The sequence below is a fragment of the Amia ocellicauda genome, chromosome 3 (assembly GCF_036373705.1).
Source record: "Amia ocellicauda isolate fAmiCal2 chromosome 3, fAmiCal2.hap1, whole genome shotgun sequence".
NCBI lineage: Eukaryota > Metazoa > Chordata > Actinopteri > Amiiformes > Amiidae > Amia > Amia ocellicauda.
Window position 1 is genome coordinate 47,670,843 of NC_089852.1, and position 24,711 is coordinate 47,695,553.

A 24,711-nucleotide genomic window follows, 5' to 3' on the forward strand; every position below is an offset into this window, starting at 1 on the left:
CAAGCATTACGTTACCGTAAGAAAACATTTCCATGTGCAACAATAACATAAATATTTGCTATTTATTATTATTGTCATTGTTATTATTGTAATCATCATGCTAGTAGATGTATTTTAAACTTGACTCCCTTAACTTATTACTCTTACTACAGATTTGTAACTGCAAACGACACTTTTTGCCGTATTATTTTAATTTACCTATCAGACGTCCTTAACCAGGGCAAGTTACAGTTGAAACAAAATACACATTTCACGATTAATCATACAGTAACAGCAGCTACAATATAGCAGGTTATAATTTAAAGTGTGCACACTTCAGTCATGGCGTTTATGGACTTATGGATGCATTTATTAAACCAGTCTTTAATGTTTTACAGGGAAACCCAGATCTGCTGTGTTTATTTATTCACTAATTTAACTTGTAAATGGGGACACGTTAAATTAATCGTGTTTGCCTTCATACTGATTGTCTCTGCTGGGCTTTATACAACAGATTGCACACCATCCACAAAACGACTGAAACACCATCCAGTTGTTCATAAAATATTAATAACATCGTCTGCTACTGCTCCGAATATTATCCTTCAGTTTATTTTTAACTAGTCACGGCACTGCACCAGTTCCTGTGAAATGCGTGTTCGCCAAGTTTTTAATACACTCGGATATTAACTGACAGCAGTTATTGTTTCTGTGCGTGGATTTCACTCCATGCTGCTAATAATTTCTCCATGCTGTAATTTCTTTGTGATTCCACATGGCACTTGAGATTATATCTTCCGACGTAATGTATCTGATCTCTTCCCTGTCTGTCTACAAGTCAAGCACACATCTCCACTTCTGAAAGAGAAGTATTTCCTCAGTGGGTGACGGACACTTACAGCCACGTCTGGCAGCAGATAGTTAACCGTCCCCAAAATCTGGAAGCTGAAACACCCATTTAAGCGTCTGGACGCGTGTGCCAGTGGAAACGGGGCATTACCGTCCCATAGCCAAGTTCACTTGCATCAGCAAAATGGTGTAGTTGAAAATCTCTGGCTGTCCAAAGTGTTTGGGCTTTATGCAACATGGTACACAGATGCCAATCAACTTTTGAGGCCTTTCATCCATTTAACCCACTGCTCAGAGTAGGTTTGAGGTAACTGTTCATCCCATGCATAGCCCTTCCTGCAGAGCTCTTGGAGCAGTTGTTTAGCTAGAAGAGTTAAGGGAGCAAGAATGCCAAGAGGATCAAATACAGAGCTTACCATAGAGAGTATGCCTCTGCGGGTGTGTGGTTTCTCATGGACTATGATGCTGAATTGAACATACCACTGCAGACCAAGTGCTCGGTCAGTGGGAAGTCTGTCCTTGTCCAAATCCAGTGATCTCACATTCTTTGCCCTCTCCTCCTCCTGAACAGAAGATAACACAGCTCGGCTGTTACTTATCCACTTAGTGAGCTCGAATCCTCCTTTGCTGCATAAAGCTTTAAGGTTTTTAATTAGCTGCACTGCTTCATGTTCTGTGGGCAATGACTTTAGGAAATCATCCACATAAAAGTAATTTTTTACAGTTACTTGTGGTCTGAAACAGCTGGTGTTGTCATCAGCAGTTCTCCTTAGTGCAAAACTGGCGCAGCTTGGGGATGATACAGCTACAGACACGTACACTAACATACGGTGCTCTACAGGACTTTGCTCAATGTTTCCTTTTAGCTGCCATAAAAAGCTCAAGAAGTTAACATCAGCCCTTGACACTCTTACTTGGTGACTTAAGTGTCTTCTTCTTAGGGTGGTACACTCCATGATGGGGAACATACCAAGTTCTCCACTCTGACTGTTCCAGTTCTTGCTTTGGGACCACTTCAGCCCATCCCTTTTCAATTACATCACTGAGAAAGTCTGCGTACTCTTTATGAAAATGCTCATCTTTCTTGAATTTTCTTTTCAGGCTAAGAAAGCGTTGCACAGCAACCTGGTGGATGTTAGGCATTTGTATATCATCCTTTGTGAAAGGTAGGTTCAGACTATAATGCCCATCCTGTAATGAGATTGACTCACTGGCAATTTTCAGAAATGTTCTGTCCTCTAGTGACATTTCAGGTTTTTCCTCTGCTGCCTTTTAATTGAAGTCATGATTGTATTGGTTAATCAGTAACTTTTCCAGGTTTGGAATGGAGATTCGATTTACAGTAGCAGACTGACAGTCATTCCTGGCACTGTTGTCACCACCTCTAAGGGGCTCATTGACTACCCATCCCAATAGGGTTTAAACTGCATAAACTGTATCTCCACAGCTGTTTATGACCTCCCAGGGCTCCATAAGTTTTGGGGCATTTGTTCCAATTAGGAGTTCAACTTTGGCAGTGATTACAGGGATGTGAAACACACTCAGATATAACTATCTGGCCAGATCCTCCTTTCTGGGAATATTATCAGTGGTCACTGGCATCTCTTTTTGAGTGAAAACATCAGGTAACTGTATGAAGTTATCTCCGTCCATTTCAGAGACTTCCAGACCTGAGATTACTTCAGTGGGCACAGATTACTGCTGACTGATTGTGTGTAGCAAGATGTTAGTTTTTTTGCCTTTTAATGTTCAATTGAGAGATCAAATTTTCTGTGCAAAATGTAGCAGAGCTTCCAGGATCGATGAAGGCATATGTCCAAATGACTCTGCTGCCTTTGCTTGCTTTGCTTTACCGGCCCTGATATGCCCACAAGCTTTAGGGGAAACCAGTGCACTTCCTAATGCAGTGCCCTTTTTTGCTTCTTGTCAGTTGTGCAAGCTTACTTTTTATGGCATTTCTAAATTTGGACAGATTGTCTCTCTTATCCTTTACTGTATCTGGGTTATCTGCAATTGAGAGTTTGGGTTGAACCTCTTCTCTAGCAGGCTCAATGGTACTTTTATCTGTATCCTCCATAGTTTCTCAGTCTATGGATGTACTGAATCAGAACGTGTATATAAAGCTTCACACACTGAGACTTTGTACTCAACTTCACACTCCACTCTTTCAGTAGTTATCAGAAAATCCACTCAGTCATAAATAATCCATTGATTCCAATAATCCACTCCTGTTGGCTTAAGTGTATTCTCTGGCCTCTAGAGTGTGCAAATTCACAAGATAATTAATACACACACAAACAATAAAAACAAGGTAAATGGTTAATTTGGCTCCTACAATGCTTAAGCCTCCCATTGACAAAGAACGTTCCACGCTCTGTTGCAAGATCTACAATTAGTGGAGTGTCTTTTTGGAAAGTCTTTTTAAAAGATGTAATGCGGTTGCCTCTAAATCAAAATAAAAAACCTTCCATTGCAATACATATTATTATTATTATTTTTTTTTTTTTCTTGGCAGATGCCCATATCCTGGGTGACTTACAACATAAGTGCAAAAACAAAGTGCAAAAATACAGTTCAATAAAGGCATCAATCATTACAAATTCAATTTACATAGAACATAGCAATTCAAAATATTATACATTTTACAACTTCTAATTTACAATTTACACAGGCAAGTACAGTAAGTGAGGTCCTACATCCTGGACGATAAAAGCTAAGTGCTGTCAAGATGTAGGGTCACAGGGCTACGGGAAAGGGAGCAAGGAGGAAACAAATTAAAAATTCAAGAAGCATAATAACAATCTGTGAAGTGCTATCTGACTAGGGTTAAAAGGACTAATATTATAAGTACTGTCTGAAAAGATGTGTCTTGAGTAAGTGCCGGAATGAGGTCAAGGACTCTGCTGTTTTGACTTCGGTGGGAAGGTCGTTCCACCATTTGGGGGCCAGGGATCAGAAGGAGCGGCTCTGGAGGAAAGGGATTGGAGAGGAGGTAGAGTTAGTCTTCTGGCACTGGAGGAGCGCAGTGGTCTGGAGGGGATGTACAGTGAGGGAAAAAAGTATTTGATCCCCTGCTGATTTTGTACGTTTGCCCACTGACAAAGAAATGATCAGTCTATAATTTTAATGGTAGGTGTATTTTAACAGTGAGAGACAGAATAACAACAAAAAAATCCAGAAAGACGCATTTCAAAAAAGTTATCAATTGATTTGCATGTTAATGAGGGAAATAAGTATTTGACCCCTTCGACTTAGTACTTGGTGGCAAAACCCTTGTTGGCAATCACAGAGGTCAGACGTTTCTTGTAGTTGGCCACCAGGTTTGCACACATCTCAGGAGGGATTTTGTCCCACTCCTCTTTGCAGATCCTCTCCAAGTCATTAAGGTTTCGAGGCTGACGTTTGGCAACTTGAACCTTCAGCTCCCTCCACAGATTTTCTATGGGATTAAGGTCTGGAGACTGGCTAGGCCACTCCAGGACCTTAATGTGCTTCTTCTTGAGCCACTCCTTTGTTGCCTTGGCTGTGTGTTTTGGGTCATTGTCATGCTGGAATACCCATCCATGACCCATTTTCAATGCCCTGGCTGAGGGAAGGAGGTTCTCACCCAAGATTTGATGGTACATGGGCCCGTCCATCGTCCCTTTGATGCGGTGCATTTGTCCTGTCCCCTTAGCAGAAAAACACCCCCAAAGCATAATGTTTCCACCTCCGTGTTTGACGGTGGGGATGGTGTTCTTGGGGTCATTCCTCCTCCTCCAAACACGGCGAGTTGAGTTGATGCCAAAGAGCTCGATTTTGGTCTCATCTGACCACAACACTTTCATGCAGTTCTCCTCTGAATCATTCAGATGTTCATTGGCAAACTTCAGACGGGCCTGTACATGTGCTTTCTTGAGCAGGGGGACCTTGCGGGCGCTGCAGGATTTCAGTCCTTCACGGCGTAGTGTGTTACCAATTGTTTTCTTGGTGACTATTGTCCCAGCTGCCTTGAGATCATTAACAAGATCCTCCCGTGTAGTTCTGGGCTGATTCCTCACCGTTCTCATGATCATTGAAACGCCACGAAGTGAGATCTTGCATGGAGCCCCAGACCGAGGGAGACTGACAGTTATTTTATGTTTCTTCCATTTGCGAATAATCGCACCAACTGTTGTCACCTTCTCACCAAGCTGCTTGGCGATGGTCTTGTAGCCCATTCCAGCCTTGTGTAGGTCTACAATCTTGTCCCTGACATCCTTGGACAGCTCTTTGGTCTTGGCCATGGTGGAGAGTTTGGAATCTGATTGATTGATTGCTTCTGTGGACAGGTGTCTTTTATACAGGTAACGATCTGAGATTAGGAGCACTCCCTTTAAAAGAGTTACAGCTCATTACCTGTAAAAAAGACACCTGGGAGCCAGAAATCTTGCTGATTGATAGGGGATCAAATACTTATTTCCCTCATTAACATGCAAATCAATTTATAACTTTTTTGAAATGCACTTTTCTGGATTTTTTTGATGTTATTCTGTCTCTCACTGTTAAAATATACCTACCATTAAAATTATAGACTGATCATTTCTTTGTCAGTGAGCAAACGTACAAAATCAGCAGGGGATCAAATACTTTTTTCCCTCACTGTATGGAGAGACGAGTGTCTGAAGGTAACTTGGTACAGTGTGGTCAAGACAGCAGTAGGTGAGGGTCAAAGTCTTGAACTGAATGCGTGCCGGTATTGGGAGCCAGTGGAGGGACCGGAGCAGTGGAGTAGCGTGTGCGAATCAGGGCAGAGAGAATAACAGACGAGCCGCAGAGTTCTGGATGAGCTGGAGCGGCGGGTAGTAGTTGCAGGCAGGACGGCCAGGAGGGAGTTGCTGTAGTCCAGGCGGGAGAGGACCAGTGACTGGATGAGCAGCTGAGTCGAGTAGTCGTGAGGAAGGGACAGATCCGGCGTATGTTGCTCAGGAAGAATCTAAAGGTGCGTGTCAGCGTTAGTGATGTGCTGAGTGTAGGAGAGCGCAGGATCGAGGGTGACTCCTAGATTTTTAGCGGAAGAAGAAGGAGAGAGTGTGGTGGATTGCAAGGGGATTGAGATGGGGCGGTCAGCAGAAGGTGAGGAAGAGTGGGGGGAAAAACAGGAGATCCGATTTGGAGAGGTTGAGCTTGAGGTGGTGTGAGTGCATCCAGGCGGAGATAGCAGACAAGCAGGAAGAGATACGAGAGGGGATGAGAGGGTCAGAAGAGGGAAAAGGCAGGAAGATCTGGGCATCATCAGCATAGAAGTGGTAGGAGAAGCTATGGGATGCGATGAGGGGGCCCAGGGAGCGAGTGTAGAGAGAGAACAGGAGGGGGCCCAGGACGGAGCCTTGGGGAACGCCTGTGAGGAGAGGTTGGGGGGTGGATTAGGAACCTCGCCATGTCACTTGGTAGGACTGGTCACATATGCAATCTGTATACCTGATACTAACTTAAGACATGCAAGATACAAACTGAAGTCACACCTAGAGCACACAGTTGTTGGTGATCTTTGGCCCTTGATTTATTATTTTTGAATTTATGTTTTGTTCACATGCAAATTACAAAAATGTCTCACAGACAATCAGTCCTTGTGCTTTATTTAAACCTCTTAAGACAATAAAATAACACATAATGCTGCTTTTATTTACAGTACAACAAAGCCAGAATCAGACAAATTACAACCTAAATGGGGAGCTGGGGAACACCTATTTATGATTTAATTTCAACAAATTAGCTTTAACCAAATACCTGTAGTCAGTAGGCCACTATGCTCTAGCGACATACTGGGCACTGACACATTACTGTGAGAAGGGCGTGCCCATGTGTATACTTTCAATAACCAAACACATGACTCAATTCAGACTACTGTGACCAGATGTTAATTGAATGTTTGTGTATAACAAGCACTTGCATAAGTTGAGTCACTACATTACGGATGTGCATTTTGTTTTACAGGGGAGCAGGTTGGTACTGATTTGTATTTGTCAGCCAATGCAGTTTTGAAAAAAAAAAAAACATCAGTTTTTCTATTTTAATTGGATATTCTGTGCAGGTTCTATAGTCTCATGTTTATGTTTCTTTTTCAGCAATAGTATTGAGAAAGTCACCTTGCAACACAAAGGGGGGAAAAGAAAATCCATCATCATTTCAGAGAGGAACATCATACACAATCACAATGCAGTAAAGTGAAACAAAAAACAAGAAACACCTTTTTCAATAAATTGTTTATTCACATGTGTGGCTTGTTTACGTTTGAATGCACCACATAAAATCAGATTGCTACTGAAAAGCAGTGACATTTTACATGACTGAACTTTTTTTTTTCTAGAACATTATGTTTTCAGATGGGACTATTTTGTTCTACAATGCTGATAAATTTAAAAATCAAGGTTTCAATGACCTTTCTTTGCTTGAAAGGGTTTTACTCAATCAACAAATAGTCCAACAACAATTTTGCATTGATAAACTAGTTAAATGTCAAGCAACAAAAATCCTATTTAGTTCTTATTTCAAACAACACTCATTTCCATTGAGCTGATTAGTCCAAGTCACCCATTTCACCAATGTACACAACCTCTAAATTGTTTCAAAAGCTTTTTTCTTTCTTAATATCATACCATTTTGAATTTGTTAAAACTGTATACCTAGTCAAACACTGTTACTGATAAATATCTTATTTAATTTATAACATTGATTTAAAATGTAAGACTGAAGTGTCTTTTTTAGGAATTTGGTTTAAGGAAATCCTGTAGACAACTACATTTTTTTTCTTTTTTTTTTTTTATATATATATTTTCTTTTTTAACTGAAGCGCAATATTAAAAGCCTGTGTCTAGAAATAGCAAATGCTGTCTAAGTAGCAAAGCGGTTTAGATAGCACTAGAATAACTGCATGCCTTTTTTTGTGCTTTTTGGTTAACCCTTTGAGAACCACAGTCACTTTGCTACCTTGAATTCCCGTTCATGTTCACTAGCACGCAAGCCTTCCTATGCAGAAGCACGTTTTGTAAATATAGCCATGAAATGTAGAGCATGAGTGCTGCCACTTTGTTCTTGAAGTACCCCTGCCGTTTAAGCATCTAGATCACAGTTAATTTCCAGTCATGAGAAAGTGTTTAAAAAGCAATTAACTTAAATACATTCCCAAAATATTAATCATATAAATCCCCGTTGGGCTCCTGGGTACACATTACGCATCTAGTTGTTTAAAAAAAAAAAAAAAAAATGTAGGCTAGAATAGATACAGGACTGGGAGGAAAAACAAACAATTCAAGCACAATACTGTGATCTAGACGGCTAGACTGCAGGATCAGATTTTAAGGTTTAGGATGAAGAGCTGGAAGAGAATACAAGATGCACATACTACCTAATACTGCATGAGCAAGGTTTCAGCACCACAACTAAAGCACCTGGGCTCTTGCAAGGAAGTTAATGTGAAGGCAAAGATTGGCACAGTGGGTTATTTTTGTTTAGGAAGCTTGTGTGGGTTTCTCTTGAATGGCTTTTGAGTTTTCCTAAGAGAGCAAGCTGATTATATCCAGATTAAATCCCCCCCCCCCCCCCGACTCCCCACTTGCTGAAGACCCATGGCCTACATCTTATCCAAACTCTGCTTCATGTGGCACAATTTGAGAAGACTAGTTACACTTGGCATGAATGGCCTTCATTCAAATAAAGCAATGAATCAATCAATCAATGTAGAGAATCAGTGCTCAGAGGGTTAACTTGTGCTAGAGTCAATTAGAACAGATAACTGGATTCCACATTATTGAAGCAATTCTCTAGTCTTCATATTAAAAAAGAACAGAGAAAACAAACAATAAAATAAATGAAACATTTATCATTTCCAGAGAGTGTATTTTGTGTTTTTAATTGTTGATCTTTACAATTGCCTCCACCTTTAAGAACTGTGGTTCAATGAATCAATAAATTGAATTACATGTCCATGTGCCTAGGTGTTCATGTACTATGTAGGCAAACTATCCTTAATCAATATCCATGTGTTGTTCTGTTAAGTAACCAAAACCTAACCATTGTGCTTGCTTTGTTTTTTCCAAGAAATTGTACCAAGAGTAATAACAGTTCTAATTAGGTTTGAAAATGGCACTTCCCATAGTGTTAGATATACTTCCCATCCAATACTGTAATCAGTGTTTCTAGTGCCAGGGCCTTTAATTACACTAAATAAAAAATGAAATGTATGTTATTCAACAGCACTCAAAGCATTGGAATCAGCTACCATGATAGCAGTGCCAATTTTATCCGAGGGGGAGCACAGTATCATGGCGATCAGCTTAAAACAGCTGCATTTTAGCCAACCCAAGCATTATGTTTGGGAAGGTAGTGGGTCGACTGTTGGTCCATACCGATTGATTTTATTGCAGCAAACTTTCAGACTGTAGTCAGTGTTTATACACACACATTGTAAACTTTCCAACACGTACATGTTGCTAAGGCCCTCCTGTCACCTGCACGACAATCCTCTCTCATTCCGAGATCTGTATTTTGCACGTTACCTTCAGTTGTCATAGAGAAGAACATTTACAATTACAAAATGCTACATTTGCACAAAACTTTGCATAACATTCATTCTATCTCCATTAAGAACACAGACCTCCCGTAACAGAGTTTGAAATTGATCCTCCCCCTTCATGATCTCTCTATTTCAGTGGCCTACAAATCGCACAAAAATGGCACCACCTGTTCACCTTCAGCAAATAGGCTTCTAGCTGACAGAAGACTTGCATTTTCCTGACTGACTGATATTGGACTGTATCTTTGATTCCATTTTGGTTCATGTTGGTAAGAATAGATCTGCTACTGACTACATTTCCACTATAAGTCAGTAGACCTGTGGTGACCCTGCCTACCTTTTAAAACTAATTAGTAAATTCTGCCTGTCAGATACCTGCACAGTGCTTTTATATTACATGACTGAAGTGTTCTACTTTACAAAAATGATTGTGTACCATTGTGCTAGTTTAGTACAATGTTTTAGGCCTGGTGTGTTCAACCCTGGTCCTGGAGGGCCCCAATCCACTTCATCTTATAGGTCACCCTAAATCACCAATTTCTAAATACTGGGAACACATGAGAGTTATTAATCAATTAAGCAAGTCAACTAAGGGAATTCTTCTCTCAGGAGGCTGCAGGTATTCAGATAATTGCTCCAATAGTTTCTAAAGGACTGAATTTACCACCTGCTTCACTGATCAGAATTAAATACTTCACAGTGTTTACAAATTGGTGGGACAGGGGTGACCTCTAAAAGCTGCTGGACAGGGGCTCTCCAGGACCAGGGTTGGACACCCCTGTTTTAGGCTGTTGAGCTAATAAATGGGCCTATGTTAATTTAAATACTTTTCCTCCAGCGATACAACTGGTCAAAGCTGGGGAATGAAATTCCACAACTAAATTGAGCTCCAATAGGACCCAGTGATCTTATTTAAGGATGTCTGAGTCAACTCCCTTCTTTAAAATGATAGGGAGACAAACTGGCTCTCTGCTAAATAATAAGAAAAGGGAACTAAAGCAACAAGGTGTGTTTAAAAAAATCGTAGATTTAATCAATTGTGACAAATGAATAAAATGGAAAATATATAAAAAAAAGTATAAATAAACATACAAGATATAGGGACGAAGGATAGTGAGTGTACAGATGAGAATAACATTCCAGAACCTTTTAATTATTATTATTATTATTATTATTGCAGAGTATACTTTGAAGATTCAAGCATCAATAAAGTCTGCACAAGGTAACGCGTTTATCTCACAATTAACATCTATGCAACTTCATGGCAGGGGGGCGAAATGAGAGATGAGGTCATTCTGCTTGAACCATGATCGCTGGATCAGCCTGAGTCCCTGACATCATGCCTTAGTGTCAGGATCTGCTGAGGATTCAATAAATGGTTTGAATGTTTTGTCAACTATAGCACAACACAGGGACAAGTGGAGAAAGGTATATTCCTCTTGTTTTGTGAAGATGGATAGTTTGGAAGATTTTCTTGCTGGTAAGATAGACAAATAAATACATTTTAAAGTATTAAAATAAATTAAATTATGTTATTTACATAAGATACAAAGCAGGCCTTTCCGGGATTCCTTGGAAGCCGGTGTTGTGGAAGGTGGGGTAGGTGCGTCTTGCGTTCTGAATGCATACATTGTCAGTTTCTCAGTCTTATTAACAGATGTGCCATCAAGTTGTGCTTACTATTTATTACAACGTCCATTATCTAAGGGGGAGGATGATTTGCCTCTAACCTTTCCAGGCAAATACAGAAGACAGCAATGTTTCAGAAAGCCTGGCTCTGACACTTGAACACTTTCCAATTTAACAAAATAAGGCTCCGCAACACTGCGTGGTGTCTCCAAACCAAAATATAATATTGAAAAAAATCAAGTAAATAAATAAATCAAATAAATACATACATACATACATCAATAAATAAATAAATAAATAAATAAATAAATAGCATGTCGTGCTCAAAGGGGTTAGGCAGCTAGGGGAGTAGATTCATCCCAAAATATAGTGCCACACTCACTGAAGCAGCTCCTTAGGGGAGGGAGAGAAAAGGTTTAAAAAAAAAAAAAAAAAAAAAAAAAAAGGTCTCATTCGTATAAAAGGCCCATGTTATATGTGTAAAATTTACTGGAAGGAATTCTTTAAAACCCTCCTTAAGCTCAACCCATTAGAAACCAAAGACAAAATAAATTAAACTACTAACAGCCTGACACAAAATTCCTGTCCGCTTTATTATTATTTATTATTCAGACGCTACGGATGAATTTAAATGAGTGGCGGCTGTAGTATAGCTTGGCCTGAATCCCTCCCCTCCCCTCCCCTCCCTTACCCTCCCCCCCCTGGTTCCCCCTCCCCCGAAAAGGTGGGTTTTAATGCTGGGGAGGGTCAGAAAGGTGAATTAGGAGAGCGCACAGTCTCCGAGGAGCTGGGGGAGTAGTCTTCGGACTCAGAGTTGAGCTCCGCTGCTGCCGTTGCGCCGGCTGTGCATGGGGGGGCGACGGTGCTGTGCTGTGCCCGATACATCGGCCTCACATCCTGGTGGCGTCTTCGTCGGAAAACCTGCCTCTCCTTATCAAGAGCGGTGGTCTGAGGAGAGCATGGGAGAAACGGAAAACACCAGTCAGGACATGGGGGTCAAGTCTAATGGCTCAACCTGGTCAGAGATGGAACATTTTGACAAGGTACAGTGGCTACTTTGTTTCTTGTTTTTCCCTGTCCCAAAATTTTCTTTTTATTGGGGGGGTTAGGGGTTCAGTCTCAATATAAAAAAAAAAAAAAAAAAAATGTATTTTATTACTCACAAAGGTACAGTACATTTGGGGTCATTTTTAGTAGTGACACCATATTTCCTTATTAGAGCTTATAAATCATATCTTAAAACTAAAAAGCAGGGTATTCTTTAACCATTGCTGAAACAGTCTAGTAAATACTACAAGTATTATTGTTGTCACCATCAACTGTAAGAATATCTAATAAATTATTATATACGATATCTGACCATGATCTAACATTAATATAGGTCTGTAGTTTCAAAATAGACTAAAATAACGTTATTAATGTCACAATTCAGACAAGATGTTCATATGTGTCTGATAAAATAATGTAAAAAGGCCCAGTTAGGTACATGAAAGAATAATGTATAAGCTTTTTCATAAGGAAATTTGGTTCTAAGGAGTAGTTTCGGATTCTGCTCTTATTACAGCTGTTTAAGTAAAATAAATAAACCCCCTACCCCCCCCCCCCCCAGTTCCACAATTATTTTTAGGAATAAAAGTTGAAGACACTCTCTCACTCGCACTCATACTGACCCACACATCCACAGACACACTATAAAGATGTTACAATGTATTGTAGGGGAGAGTAAAAGATGACTGCTTATGTTACCTAAACAGCTATAGCAAGAAGCAAAGTACAAAACTACATTCCTAAGGGCCCCACTACTTGCTCTTCATGGGAATATTCATGGGTTAAAAAACAAAACAAAAACGGTGCATCATTTCAAAGCATCACAGCAAACTACAGCTATGCAATCTGAAACAGACAGGCCGCATCAGGGAGGAGCTGTGTGCGATTCGACTGTTGTGAATCGTGAGGCTGCAAATACAGGAACGGTGTCCAATGGGTGAGACGGTCTGAGCTAGCAAACGTCGAGTTTTGGACCATGCATTTGGACAGATGGGACAGCTACTAAGGGGTCTACTCATAGACACATTACTCAGAGACCCACCACCCCACACACAAATAATAAAATGCAGTTGTGGCAAAGCAAACCTTCTGAAGGGAAAACAGTGACAGGGGCAGTCAAAAAAAACATTAACAACAGGGTTACCAGTTCACAGAGGATCAGCTGTGCAACCTTACTTGGCTTGTTTGAAATACTTCCCTTTAAAGGAAAAACAATCCTTGTGGTTTTAAAGGGACAGTATATTGTATTAGTCATAAAGGAAGAAAAAATAATCCCCAGATATTATCTTTAAGTCCACGTAACATATACTGAGTAGTATACATTACAAACAAGGTCCTTTTGTATATAAAAGGAAGGCATTAACAATCAAAATCAAATAACACATGGATACTGAGCGAGTGAGATGGGAGGAAGCTGGCGAATGTAGTTGTGATGGATGGGTGAAGGAGGAGAATGAAGGGGCGCCTCATTCCAATCTCAATGAAGCTGAAATTGCTAGCAGTGTATGGACTGGGTAACAAATCAAAAGCATGTTTTGTCCACTGAAGGAGACTGGTTAATGGAGACTGCCAGCACGTTGCCATGGAAACACTGAGTGTTGGCACTGCACCATCTCATACCTTATCCAATACATTCCTGGTTGTTGGTAGTAGTCCAAAGACCCTGATCTCTTGATGGTAAACCCGTGGTCCAGCTGAGCAGAGAGAAATGAGCAACTCAGTGGATCACCATTTTTTTTTTATTTTTATTTTTTTTAGTATTGACTCCATTAAGACACCTAAACAATCTGTTACTGTCTGCCCTTGAAGCTGGTACAGTATTGAAACGGAATAAGCTGCTTGGTGCTAAAGAATATAACACAATGAAAATAAAAGGTAAAAACTAAACAAAACAGAAATCAGAAATGTTCAAATCAATTTAAAAAGCATCACCACACCACAAGGGTCCTGCTGTTGATATTCGGATGCCCCACACAATAGTTTGAATTGACAGAAGACCTTTCTAAATGAACTGTGCTTTATATAGAACATGGCATCAAGCTCAGATCTCCGTTGTGCAGCTTCAAATCTGTAGAGCACTATTTATTTATTTTTTCATTCATTTTTGTTAAGTTTTCACTCAATATAAAGATTAACCGAGTTCTTAGAGTGTTTTCAGACAACCCACACAGGTAATCAATACAAGCATTAAGACTTCATCAAAGAAAGCAGATACCAGCAGAGAAATATACGGCCTAGCACACCTCCAGCCAACTGCATTAGTGTTTACACATAAAGAAGTACAGCATTGTATAGTATTTGAGAACTCAGTTTTTAGCTCACTGTTTCAAACAAAAAATATATATATATATACATAAAGGAGATGTTTGTGTATGTCACTCTGTCACCAATGACAAAAGGATGCTGGGATTGTGGAATCCCAGAACATTTTCTAATTCTGTTGCTTGATTTGTAGAGAATAAATGTATTATGTGTGAGGAATCAAATAATAATATATTATAACTGTAATATAAGTTAATATCAAAATGCAAATGTATACATGACGAACAGTAATATCTAAAGCATCTTGCGCTTTGATGCATTGAAGCTTGGCAAAGAGAAAACAACAACTTTTAAGAATACACTTCTGTTTTCCCTAACCACAGTATAACGGTTTAATCTGGGTTGTATTTAATTACAGAGATATCCACTGAAAACAAATTCCCAGGAGATCCGAAACAGTTTGCTTTTAATGCGTTCTGTTTTCCAAACATATGGTGCATTTAAAAACAAAATTGCAGTATTAGCAACCAAAACAACTGAGAGGTTAGTTGTGTAATTAGTTAGTAGGTTAATGCTGAGTGCTAATTTGTTGACCATGATGCAGTAATAAACACAAGGTCAGTTTGTTTTACACAATAGATCCAAATTTCGGTGGGAGATATTAACGGCTGTTAAGAAACTAAATAATAATAAAAAAACCTGTTTGATTATCCCATTTTGTTGCTAAGGCAATCAGACAAATAGGACTACGTTATCAGATATAAATATCACAATTTACATGTATAATTGCATAACATGAACTGAAGTCTAAATGAGCATGGTTTAAATATTGTTCCTGCTGAACAATATGAAACTACATAAACATGTTTCATACCCTAGCTCAAAAATATTGCACGATCAATTTTTAACAAGGACAAACAATGCAATCAGCTGTCCTGGCAATTTTATTTACAAACACACATAATTCCCAAAACACCACTTTAATGGTGTGTAGGTGATATTTTCAGTGAGTAACATGAGACAGAAAGGGGTTCTATGAGGAACCCCACATTTGTTTTTGTGTTTCTGCATTACAATTAAAATAAAATCAAGTGTGCATCTCCCTTACTGCCTTTTTTAATAGAGAAACAATACTCATGAGTGCATTAATGTATCATGGTTTTTGTTATTCGACTGAGTTCAAGGAGATATATATATATATATATATATATATATATATATTATATATATATATATATATTACCAATGTATTGTGATTGTTTACAGTGTGTACTGTAGTAAGGCTCAGCTTTTCCACCTATACCTTTCTTCTTAAAGATGCGTTTTATCTGTCTCTTCCATTCAAGAGCCACAGCACAGAACTGTACAATTATTCCATTAGGCTTGAGACACAGAATAGTATAGAAAGCTGCTTTTAATCTAGAGAACTCTCTCACTTCAAGAACTCAAACATGTAAAAATTACAAAAGTTCTGCTTTGAGTTTTATAACAAGCTTATAGTATTGATATGTCAGTTTGATTGTAAACATTTGTGTTGTGTTTTGTATTTTCATCAGCTTTCATGTCCAAATATGCTCATAGTTGACTGAATTATACATGTTATAAAGCAACTTATAGGGTGTTACAGAAAGAAAACAAAATGTATGTTTTGTTAGTAAGGATATGCAAATGCTTCACAATTTGCGGCTTTGTATAAAATCAGGTGTCATTAATTTGGAAAGAAGTATAATTAAGTGAGCAACTTAGCTGAGACAAGCTGAGACAATGTGCAAGTAGTACATTGAGAGGAAGTTTCCAATTATTATCAATACAGTTTTGGATTAATCAGTTCAATTTTAAACTACATTTAAACTTATTAACAAATACTATACAGGTGCATGTCTCAATATAATAGATTCATTACATTTTATTGTGACAATGATTTTGTCAATCTACAACAGCTATTACATAATATATATAAATAAATACATATGTAGAACATTGTATATTACTGTTTCGTAAACCCTATAAGTCACCTTGGATAAAAGCACCTGCTAAATAAGTTAACAACAATAATTGTATATAATACATGTATCTATATTTTCCGTTACCGTTCTAGTCTCAGTCTTGAATCAATCAAAAAGGAAGCATCCTACTTTGCTTGAAAACAAACACAATAACAAGAACAGTGCACCTTAAGTAATGAATATGTATTGAATTGTTATTTACTTTTTCTGTATATTTAATAAGGTGATCAGCTGTGTGGTTTTGTTTGGCGATGGATCCCAGACAACAGTGCTGACAGTCCTTTAAAAAACAGCAGAAAAGAAACAAAACCAAAGCCAGCGCGCTGAGAGAGGCAGTACTTGTAATAAAAAGAGGATGGTTCAATTGATAAATGATGTCGATTGAAGAGTGGCAAAATCATCATGAGAGAGCGCAGTAACTTGTAATGTTCGTCAATGGAATACAGAGCTGATCGTCTCAGCTAATTAATGAGGTTGAGGCGGTGTTGTAAGTTGAATGGACGTTAAAAATACGGTGTGATCAGTTGTTAATATGGTACTTCAGTAAAACAGCTGCAAGGGCATAAGTTGTTGTATTTTTCTTTTGTGGGTGCGAGACATTTGTTTTATATTTTATTGTCTTCTTTAACACTATTTTTGAAAAGCATTTATTTGACAAATATCTACCGCAGGATTTGAAGTAATACAGTTTCTATATTTTTTGGAAGAGTAGAAAAAAAATATATTAAAGAAAAATAAAACTAAACAGAAAACAGCATCGCCATATGGTCTTATGAATACTTACCGATTGAGTGCATTTAATTAAGTGAGATGATTAAATCTAAAACAAAATTATAGATTTTGCTCAGTTGCTAAAAGCGATTAAAAGTACATTTTGTTGGAAAATGGTCTTATGATTAGAGTTACTGTCAGACTGTTTCGTCTGTGTTCAGGTAAAAATTGAGTAATATGTCAAAATGTACAACTATCAACCATACCCATTTAGTCATAAATAGGAGACTTACCTAATATTTTAAGAAAAGCTATGTAAAGTAAGATATGTGTATATGTGACCAGTAAGAACAAAAGGAACTAAACTACATAGTTTGTATTTCTTAGTCAATTGATGCAGAGAAAAAGTATGGAGTAGAATTAAACTTGGATATACAAATGTTGCAATGCTTACTGTTATAACAGACACTCCTGCCGTTGTGCTATTGGGCTTGGGACCTGTATTGAAGTGTTTCTTGATCTTCCCAGCTACAGAGAGTTGATGTTCATTCTCTGGCATCCCATCATCCTGCCAAGACACACAGCGCAGATGATCGATTTAGTTTTGTCATGAAAGATGTAAGACTAGGAGGTGGTGCTTACAGACGTATAAACATTATTTGTCTCACTATCATGTTGTTGCGCTCATGGCAGAAATTATATTACAGTAAACTAAGCATGGCTATAGATAGAACCTGAGCAAGGAAACAATACAATATGCAAATACACCCTTAACTACAGGAAGTGTAACGGAGTGTGTTATTTTGCTTTCACTTTAAATTCAGTGTATAATCAAACACATAATTATGTACATCTTTGGATATTTGGCTAGGACACTCAATATCATCTGTGTTTATTCAGACACCATTTTCTGGAGCATCTGCTTTCCCTGAGGGATTCCTTTGCAGATACGAATCTAATCATGTGCACCTTTTTCAAAGCAGATACAGCTTTGGTGCTTACAGACTGTGTATGTCTACAGATATTTAATACAACCCCCCCCCCCCCCGTGCTGTGTTTGTCTAGACCACCAAAAAATAGCACTTTACAAAGCAAACACATCAGAAAGAGAACAAATCTGGATGTTTTTGCTATGTTGTTTAAAGCCTGTTTGGCCCATATACTGAATTATATGAGCTATTAACTGCTTATTTGGGGGGATGAAAGAGACATTATGTTTCAATTGAACATTTCAAAGCCATTAGGCAGAAGCTGTTTTAATCATTCTTCATGCAAAGAGTTTATAAGCACAAATGTTTATGTGACGTATTATGTTTACAGATAGATTAGAGTTTGCTCTGCAAGTGTGGGGATATTGTTCAATACTCACATTGACCCAGGGGTGGTCTAGCACCTGTAAGGCAGTATATCTCTGATCGACCTCCACCTGTAGCATCATCGTGATGAGCTCCTGTAGAGACAAAGGCAAATGAAAGCTAAGTCACAGTGCCGGCACATTACACTCAACCCGTTTCCTCAGTTCTACCGCTCTTCTCCTACATTGTCTGAACGTAGTATGTAAAGCTCTATTCGGCTATAGCCTGAATCCTGATTAACATCAACACACTCTGTCACACTGTGCTGGTGTGTTCATCACACAGATATTTCAGATATTTCTGAGGTTTCATACTGACTGCATGCAATAATAAAAATGCACTGAAGTGCAAGCTGCAAAGTAAGCACTGCAAAGCTATACAGTAGAGAGGAAGAAAGAGAGCGACAGAGAGAAAGAGAGGGGAGGGAAGCTGTACCAGATCTGTGCTATTGAACATACCTTTGCAGAATCTGAAATATTGTCCCAGTAAGGTAATGGAAAATCTAGCTGTCCCATTAGAATCTGGTCAAAAAGGGCTTCCTGGTCATCACTGCTCCTGCATCAATAAATACATATGATATAATTTGTATTTTAAATTTTTTGGTAGTATTATTTCTACTAGCAGTGCTACTACTAATCATAATTTAATCAAATCACTCAGTGATGAAAAGATTGTATTATCCCCCAAAGATGCTAGAAGGGATTCCAATATAAAATACTATAAAGTCAATGCATTTAGATGCAAAATTCAAAATCCTTTGGCTGATTAAAGCTGACACTGCTACAGTCAACCACTAGAGGGAGACTGACAGAGGAGAAAAGACAGCTGTTTGGTACTTGAGAATTTCTGCACTGCATTTGCACTGCAGATAATATTTGTATGTAAATATATATTTATAAATTATTCAGAAACAATCCCCCCACAAATGGCAAACTCCTGTCCTGTTCAATGGAGTGGCATTAACATGGAAGACCAAAGTGAATGGATGACACTTTGGACACATTTTTACTTCTCACTCGTACTGTGCAATAACTGGCGAGGGTACATACCCACGGAACGGAGGGAATCCACAGAGCAGGATGTAAGTGATCACCCCCGCAGCCCAGATGTCCACCTTCAGCCCATACCTAACAGGAAATGAGACAAGTCAGAGTGAGGGGAGAACGAACCTTCCACAGCAAGAATTAGCTCTGTGTGTCAGTGAAAGTGCCCCCGCAGAGGAAGCAGTCCTGACTTACCCAGTCTCAGCAATGATCTCTGGTGCTACATAAGTTGGAGTCCCACAGACTGTGTACAAGGGGCCATCCACTAGTGTGGCCAAGCCAAAGTCACCAAGCTTCAGGGATTTGCTACCATCTTGGTGTTCGTAAACCTGGAATACAGACAACTTGTTTAACCAACACTGTGATAATTTTTTTTTTTTTGTGTGTTTTTTCATTTTATGTGGAAATTTAGAAGTGGTATTACTAGAAAATTGTACATCAACTTCACATTTCTAATATGATGTGAATGTGCTGTATTGCACTGTAAGAGAACAAAATCAGCCATCTCTGTACTGTATTTACACATGTATGCATGCCCATGCTCTGAAATCAAGACTGTCAGTTTTATTTTAACAGAGTTGAGTGATTATGTAATAACTGTATTTATAGGTGTATATATAATATCTGTATTTGGGGCAGAAGGCTGAAGCCACATTGGCAGACAAGCAGTAGAACTGAAGTGTCTGAGCAATCAGCTAGTGGGTGCTGGAGATGGATTTGTAGGGCCTTAGATGGTTTGATTATGTAACATCTGCAAGATTGTTCGGAAATCCTATTTCTTGGTTCCAGAGGGTAATTGCAGAGCTGATATGTTTTCTTGCAAACATGTTTATAGCCACAAGCAATTATCTCCTGTGAGGGAGAGATGATTTGCACCGCAGCTGCTGGAAGCAGCTTTAATGGAACAACAGCGTAACATCTGATTTAATTTGTATGGGATAAAAAAAAAGAATAATAATATTAAACTGTGGGATGAAATTATACAATTTCTGCCAGGCCCTATATCGACAATCAGAAGGGAGAAATGAAGAATTTCAGCCTCCTAAAGATGTGCAAAGATGGTTGGAAACATGTTCCCAACAGGGTAAAGCCATTTTGCAAATTAATGTTGAATTAGTGTTACAGAACGTGCCCCACATTTTCACACTACTGCCAAAACGTCTAGGTGTTATTTTTATTTATAAATGATACATTACATTATATTACAAACCATATTGAAAGGGTATGATGAGTATCAGGCTTGATTTAGAAAGCTGAAGATGATACTCTGTTAATAACAGGAAAACAGCAGCTGTTAGCCGTGATGATGAATCATTCATAACTTCTGTAGGAGTGATATCACAGCTAGAGTCATATTGAACATCTGCCCTTGGTGTGAACCCAGAACTCTATCTTCCCAATGTGGCTTAATGCAGAATTTAGAGTATAATCTGTAGATATCACTTCCGAATGATCTTTGCAAACCCTGATACCGCTAGTGAGTAAGCACCAAACACAGTGTGTCTGCTACTTGAAGCATTTTCACCGGGCAACTGGCAGCACAATAGCTGAGTTAGACATTAAATTAGCCCAGAAAAGTAGCACAGCTCAGCTGAAAAAGACTATCATTATGCAACTCTGCAGATCGCTCTCTGTGAAGATGGAAGAGACAAATCACTTGTAGGTTGACTGGCAATACAGTGACCCATTTGTTAATAGCTAGGCTATCGCTTGTTACAAACAAGCATTTTTCCCCATTCAGTGCCCCCAAAGCAATGTCTTCCCCTCAACCCCACAGTGTTACTCAATGCAAACAAAAACTAATCAAGATACAACTAGATGACTGCCTCATATTCTGTTCATGCAATGTGCTGCAATGGTACTTTTTATAATAATCTCCATCCGTGTGCCAATGGAAATGCACATCAGAGTCAGATTTAATTCAACTGGAAAGGCAAGGCAGAAGAATTACACAACACAAACAAGCTACTGCATCATCCCCGTTACTTAATGGTTTGCAGTCTAATTATCCTCAAACCCGAGTTTCAGGCTGCTGTTCTATTCTAGTCTTTAAGTCCGACTGAAAACTTGCACTGCAATACAATACGGTGATAAAACGCTGTTTGCAGGTAGATTTATTTTTGGATTAGACCATTCTTTAATGTTGAGAAATGATTGAGGGGGCTGATGTGTAAATTATCTTTCTTTTTTAAAAGAAACCTAATTCAGTCATAGGTCTAGTTCAGTTTGACAGCATTGGTCATCAATCAACCTTAGTCTTCTTCTGCTTTCCTGTTTTATTCAAAGTTCTCTATTGAAGAATGCAAAAAGATAGATAATCTCATTTGTGTAACAATTTACATGAAGTGTCCCTAATTACTGTGTATTTACACTGTAATTACTTGGTAACTACCAGTGTAATTATGCTTATTTACACTAATTGTGCATGGTAACTGTTTTTACTGTGCTAGTGTAACACTATACATTTAGTGTCCCTAATTACTGTGTATTTACTTGGTAACTATCACTGTAATTATGCCTATTTACACTGTATTTACACTGTAACAAGTAATTACAGTGTAAATACATAGTAATTAGGGACACTTTAAAGTGTTACCCTGATCTGTCCTTTGGCTCTGATCTGCACAGAAATCGTCTTTTGAAAAATACATAAAATTGACTATTGAGAGAATTCTCCACACTTACCAGAAGGTTCTCAGGTTTGATGTCCCTGTGGACGATGTTGAGGCTGTGCAGGTATTTGATGGCACTGGCCAGATTGTACAACATGCCACTGGCATCACGCTCTGTGTATTTGTTAGTCGAGGTAATGGCATCAAAAAGATCTCCTCCCTGTTGACACACGGAAAAATACAGACAAATTCAATACAATCAGAGATAATTTTTTTCAAGCACTACATCTCATATGTTATACGATAGGTTTGGTTTTATTCAGTATGAGAACAAAAATCTGCAGAAAAGGGTATATCTGACAAGTTGTTTTCTGATGTTTCATCAGTGGAAAAGCAGCAGCCAGAGAAACCCACCTTCACAAGCTCCATAACAAGGTAAAGTTCAGTGTAGGTGTCCATCTCCTCAATCAATAGGACTATGTTGGGATGCTTGACCCTTCTCAGAATGGAGACCTCATTTTGAATCATATGTTCCTGCAAACAAAAACAAAAACAAAAAAATGTTACAGTTAATCATAAGAGTACAAAGGATGGTCTGATGTAACATTTGAAATTACTTAATGGGATTATAAACCTTTATATTCTTCAGAGTACTATTTAAGTGACATTGAAGTGACGTGAACATTGTCTCCTTTAGATTTGGTTTTATTAATTTATTTTGTGTCTTTGTATTTTATATAGTTGTGTTGTGTTTATTTCTTATTTTCATGTTGAAGTTGTTTAATAAAATTATAAAATTAAGCATTATGATTTACACTACCATCTGTGTACGACTAACTTAATCTCTTCTTAAATCACTTACTTTTCCTCTGCATTTGCTCTTGTTAATAATTTTCAAAGCATACTCTCTCCCAGTTGACCTGTCAAGAGGAAAAAGCATTGAAATTGTCTGAAAATGGACCGCAGTTGTTTAAATACATATAATTAGATTATGTCAAGGCGAGGTAGGCTTTTGGCCTATGAAAGGACAGTCAACGTACTGGCAACGTATATTTGAATATGGACTTGAAGAATGATTAATATTTGGGTCACAGGATTACAGGACTGAAAGCAAAGACACAAAATGAGAGAAAGGAGAGCTTGTACAAGGTGGCGATATGAAATCAAGGACCTTGTTGGAAATTGAATGGAACAAAAGACTGAAGATGCTAATGTTAATACTTATATATATTAAAATAATACAAGTATATCTCAAATGTATTAGTGTAGGTTAGGGGTAGGTAATTGTGGTCTTCAATGGCTGCAGGCTTTATAAGTATCTTTCAGTTAACAATCAATTAAGAACTGGAAAAAATTGATTCTTATGCTAATAATGACCTCAAGGTAGTAATACAAACCTGAGGTGGAATGAAAACCAGAAACCACTTGGCCTTCAAGGACCCACTGGTCTAGGGATATCATTAAAAATATGTTTTTCCCATTCAATTGTACCGATTAAAACCAGGTAAATTAACTATAGCTGTGAAAACACCATCTGCTCCCTGTTAGACATACCTCTCTACACATTCTCTGACTACAGCAAAATTGCCATCTCCTATGGTCCTTCCTACTTTGTACCGTTCTGCAATGGAAGCTGGAACTTGGGGATATTCATCCATCATTTCTGCTGCAAGACAAATAGCAAGCCAACTGTTAACAACATTCACAATGACTTTTTTTATTTTTTTAAAATGGAGTTCAACCCAAGAAATCTGAGCATTAAATATAAAAAACTATACGATAACAAATACGCATCATCCCACTGTATTGTACAAGCAGAACAGTATAGTTCTGAGATATTCTAATGCAAAGGAAATAGACATACAGTTTAGTAGTGCATTATGTAAGCCAGGACCCCCCCCGCCTCCAACACACCACCCCCTATCCCACACCAATCAATATTACCCTGCAAACTATACAAAGGTTCTGGATGCTGACTATGATATGCTACTGCTTAAGAATAACTGAGTGAAATGACTCATCTCACCTTCACTCCCCGGGCCGTCATTTTCATCCATTGAGCTACAGACCTTTGTGGACGCTAGAGAGAGGGAGGAGCCACTGTGCTGAGATCCCTGAGGGCCAGCAACCCCAAGGAAAGAGCGAGAAAGAAAACAAGGACACGTCATTAGTTAGTAATGTAAAGAGCTCTTTTTCCTTTCACTGCAACGTTCAAACATTTTAAGCTTTGAAACTTAAAAATGTAATATGCAACCTTAACAGTAACCCCAAAGAAGTGCCCCTGCTGCAATTTCTGCAGAAGCATACTTGGGCAGGTCCAACAGCTCTGAGCTGGCTGCGATCGCAAAGATAATTGCATGGTATTAGGAAAACCTGGGGCGATGCAAAGCCAGAATTAAGTGTTTGAAACAATGTCAAGGGTCGAACAAGAGGGATTTCTTTATGTTTATTCATAAATGTTATATCTTGTGTTTTCTCATTCAAATTGGCTTCCTGATTGAAAACTGTATTGCCGACAGCATACTGTGCTCAGTTTGGAACCGCATTCAACACCCTCTTTGTTTGTTCTAAAGCTTTTCAGGAGTGAAGCACTGTTCTTGAGTTCATTTTTGTGTGCGTTTTGGTTTGGATTCAATGACACAGCAGTTTCAAACTATAGAAAGCAGAACTATTTTGTACAATCCA

At 38.5% G+C, this 24,711-nt stretch overlaps 1 protein-coding gene across 3 annotated transcripts in view; it reads right to left on the reverse strand.

The window, feature by feature from the left end:
- Positions 1 to 11,704: 11,704 nt before the first annotated feature.
- dclk1a (doublecortin-like kinase 1a) overlaps positions 11,705 to 24,711 on the reverse strand; it is a 98,576-nt gene continuing 85,569 nt past the window's right edge. For 2 of the 3 annotated variants that reach the window (XM_066699762.1, XM_066699764.1), the window contains 11 exons: positions 24,053 to 24,140; positions 23,581 to 23,692; positions 22,889 to 22,946; positions 22,441 to 22,560; positions 22,100 to 22,246; positions 19,610 to 19,743; positions 19,421 to 19,498; positions 18,830 to 18,926; positions 18,386 to 18,466; positions 17,471 to 17,584; positions 11,705 to 11,938 (listed from right to left, as the gene is read on the reverse strand). In XM_066699762.1, coding sequence (XP_066555859.1) covers positions 11,738 to 11,938; positions 17,471 to 17,584; positions 18,386 to 18,466; positions 18,830 to 18,926; positions 19,421 to 19,498; positions 19,610 to 19,743; positions 22,100 to 22,246; positions 22,441 to 22,560; positions 22,889 to 22,946; positions 23,581 to 23,692; positions 24,053 to 24,140 — 1,230 coding nt within the window. In that variant the 3' untranslated portion in view covers positions 11,705 to 11,737. Of the gene's footprint in view, positions 11,939 to 13,657; positions 13,732 to 17,470; positions 17,585 to 18,385; positions 18,467 to 18,829; positions 18,927 to 19,420; positions 19,499 to 19,609; positions 19,744 to 22,099; positions 22,247 to 22,440; positions 22,561 to 22,888; positions 22,947 to 23,580; positions 23,693 to 24,052; positions 24,141 to 24,711 lie in introns of all 3 variants that reach the window. The other variant, XM_066699763.1, reaches the window with a different exon arrangement.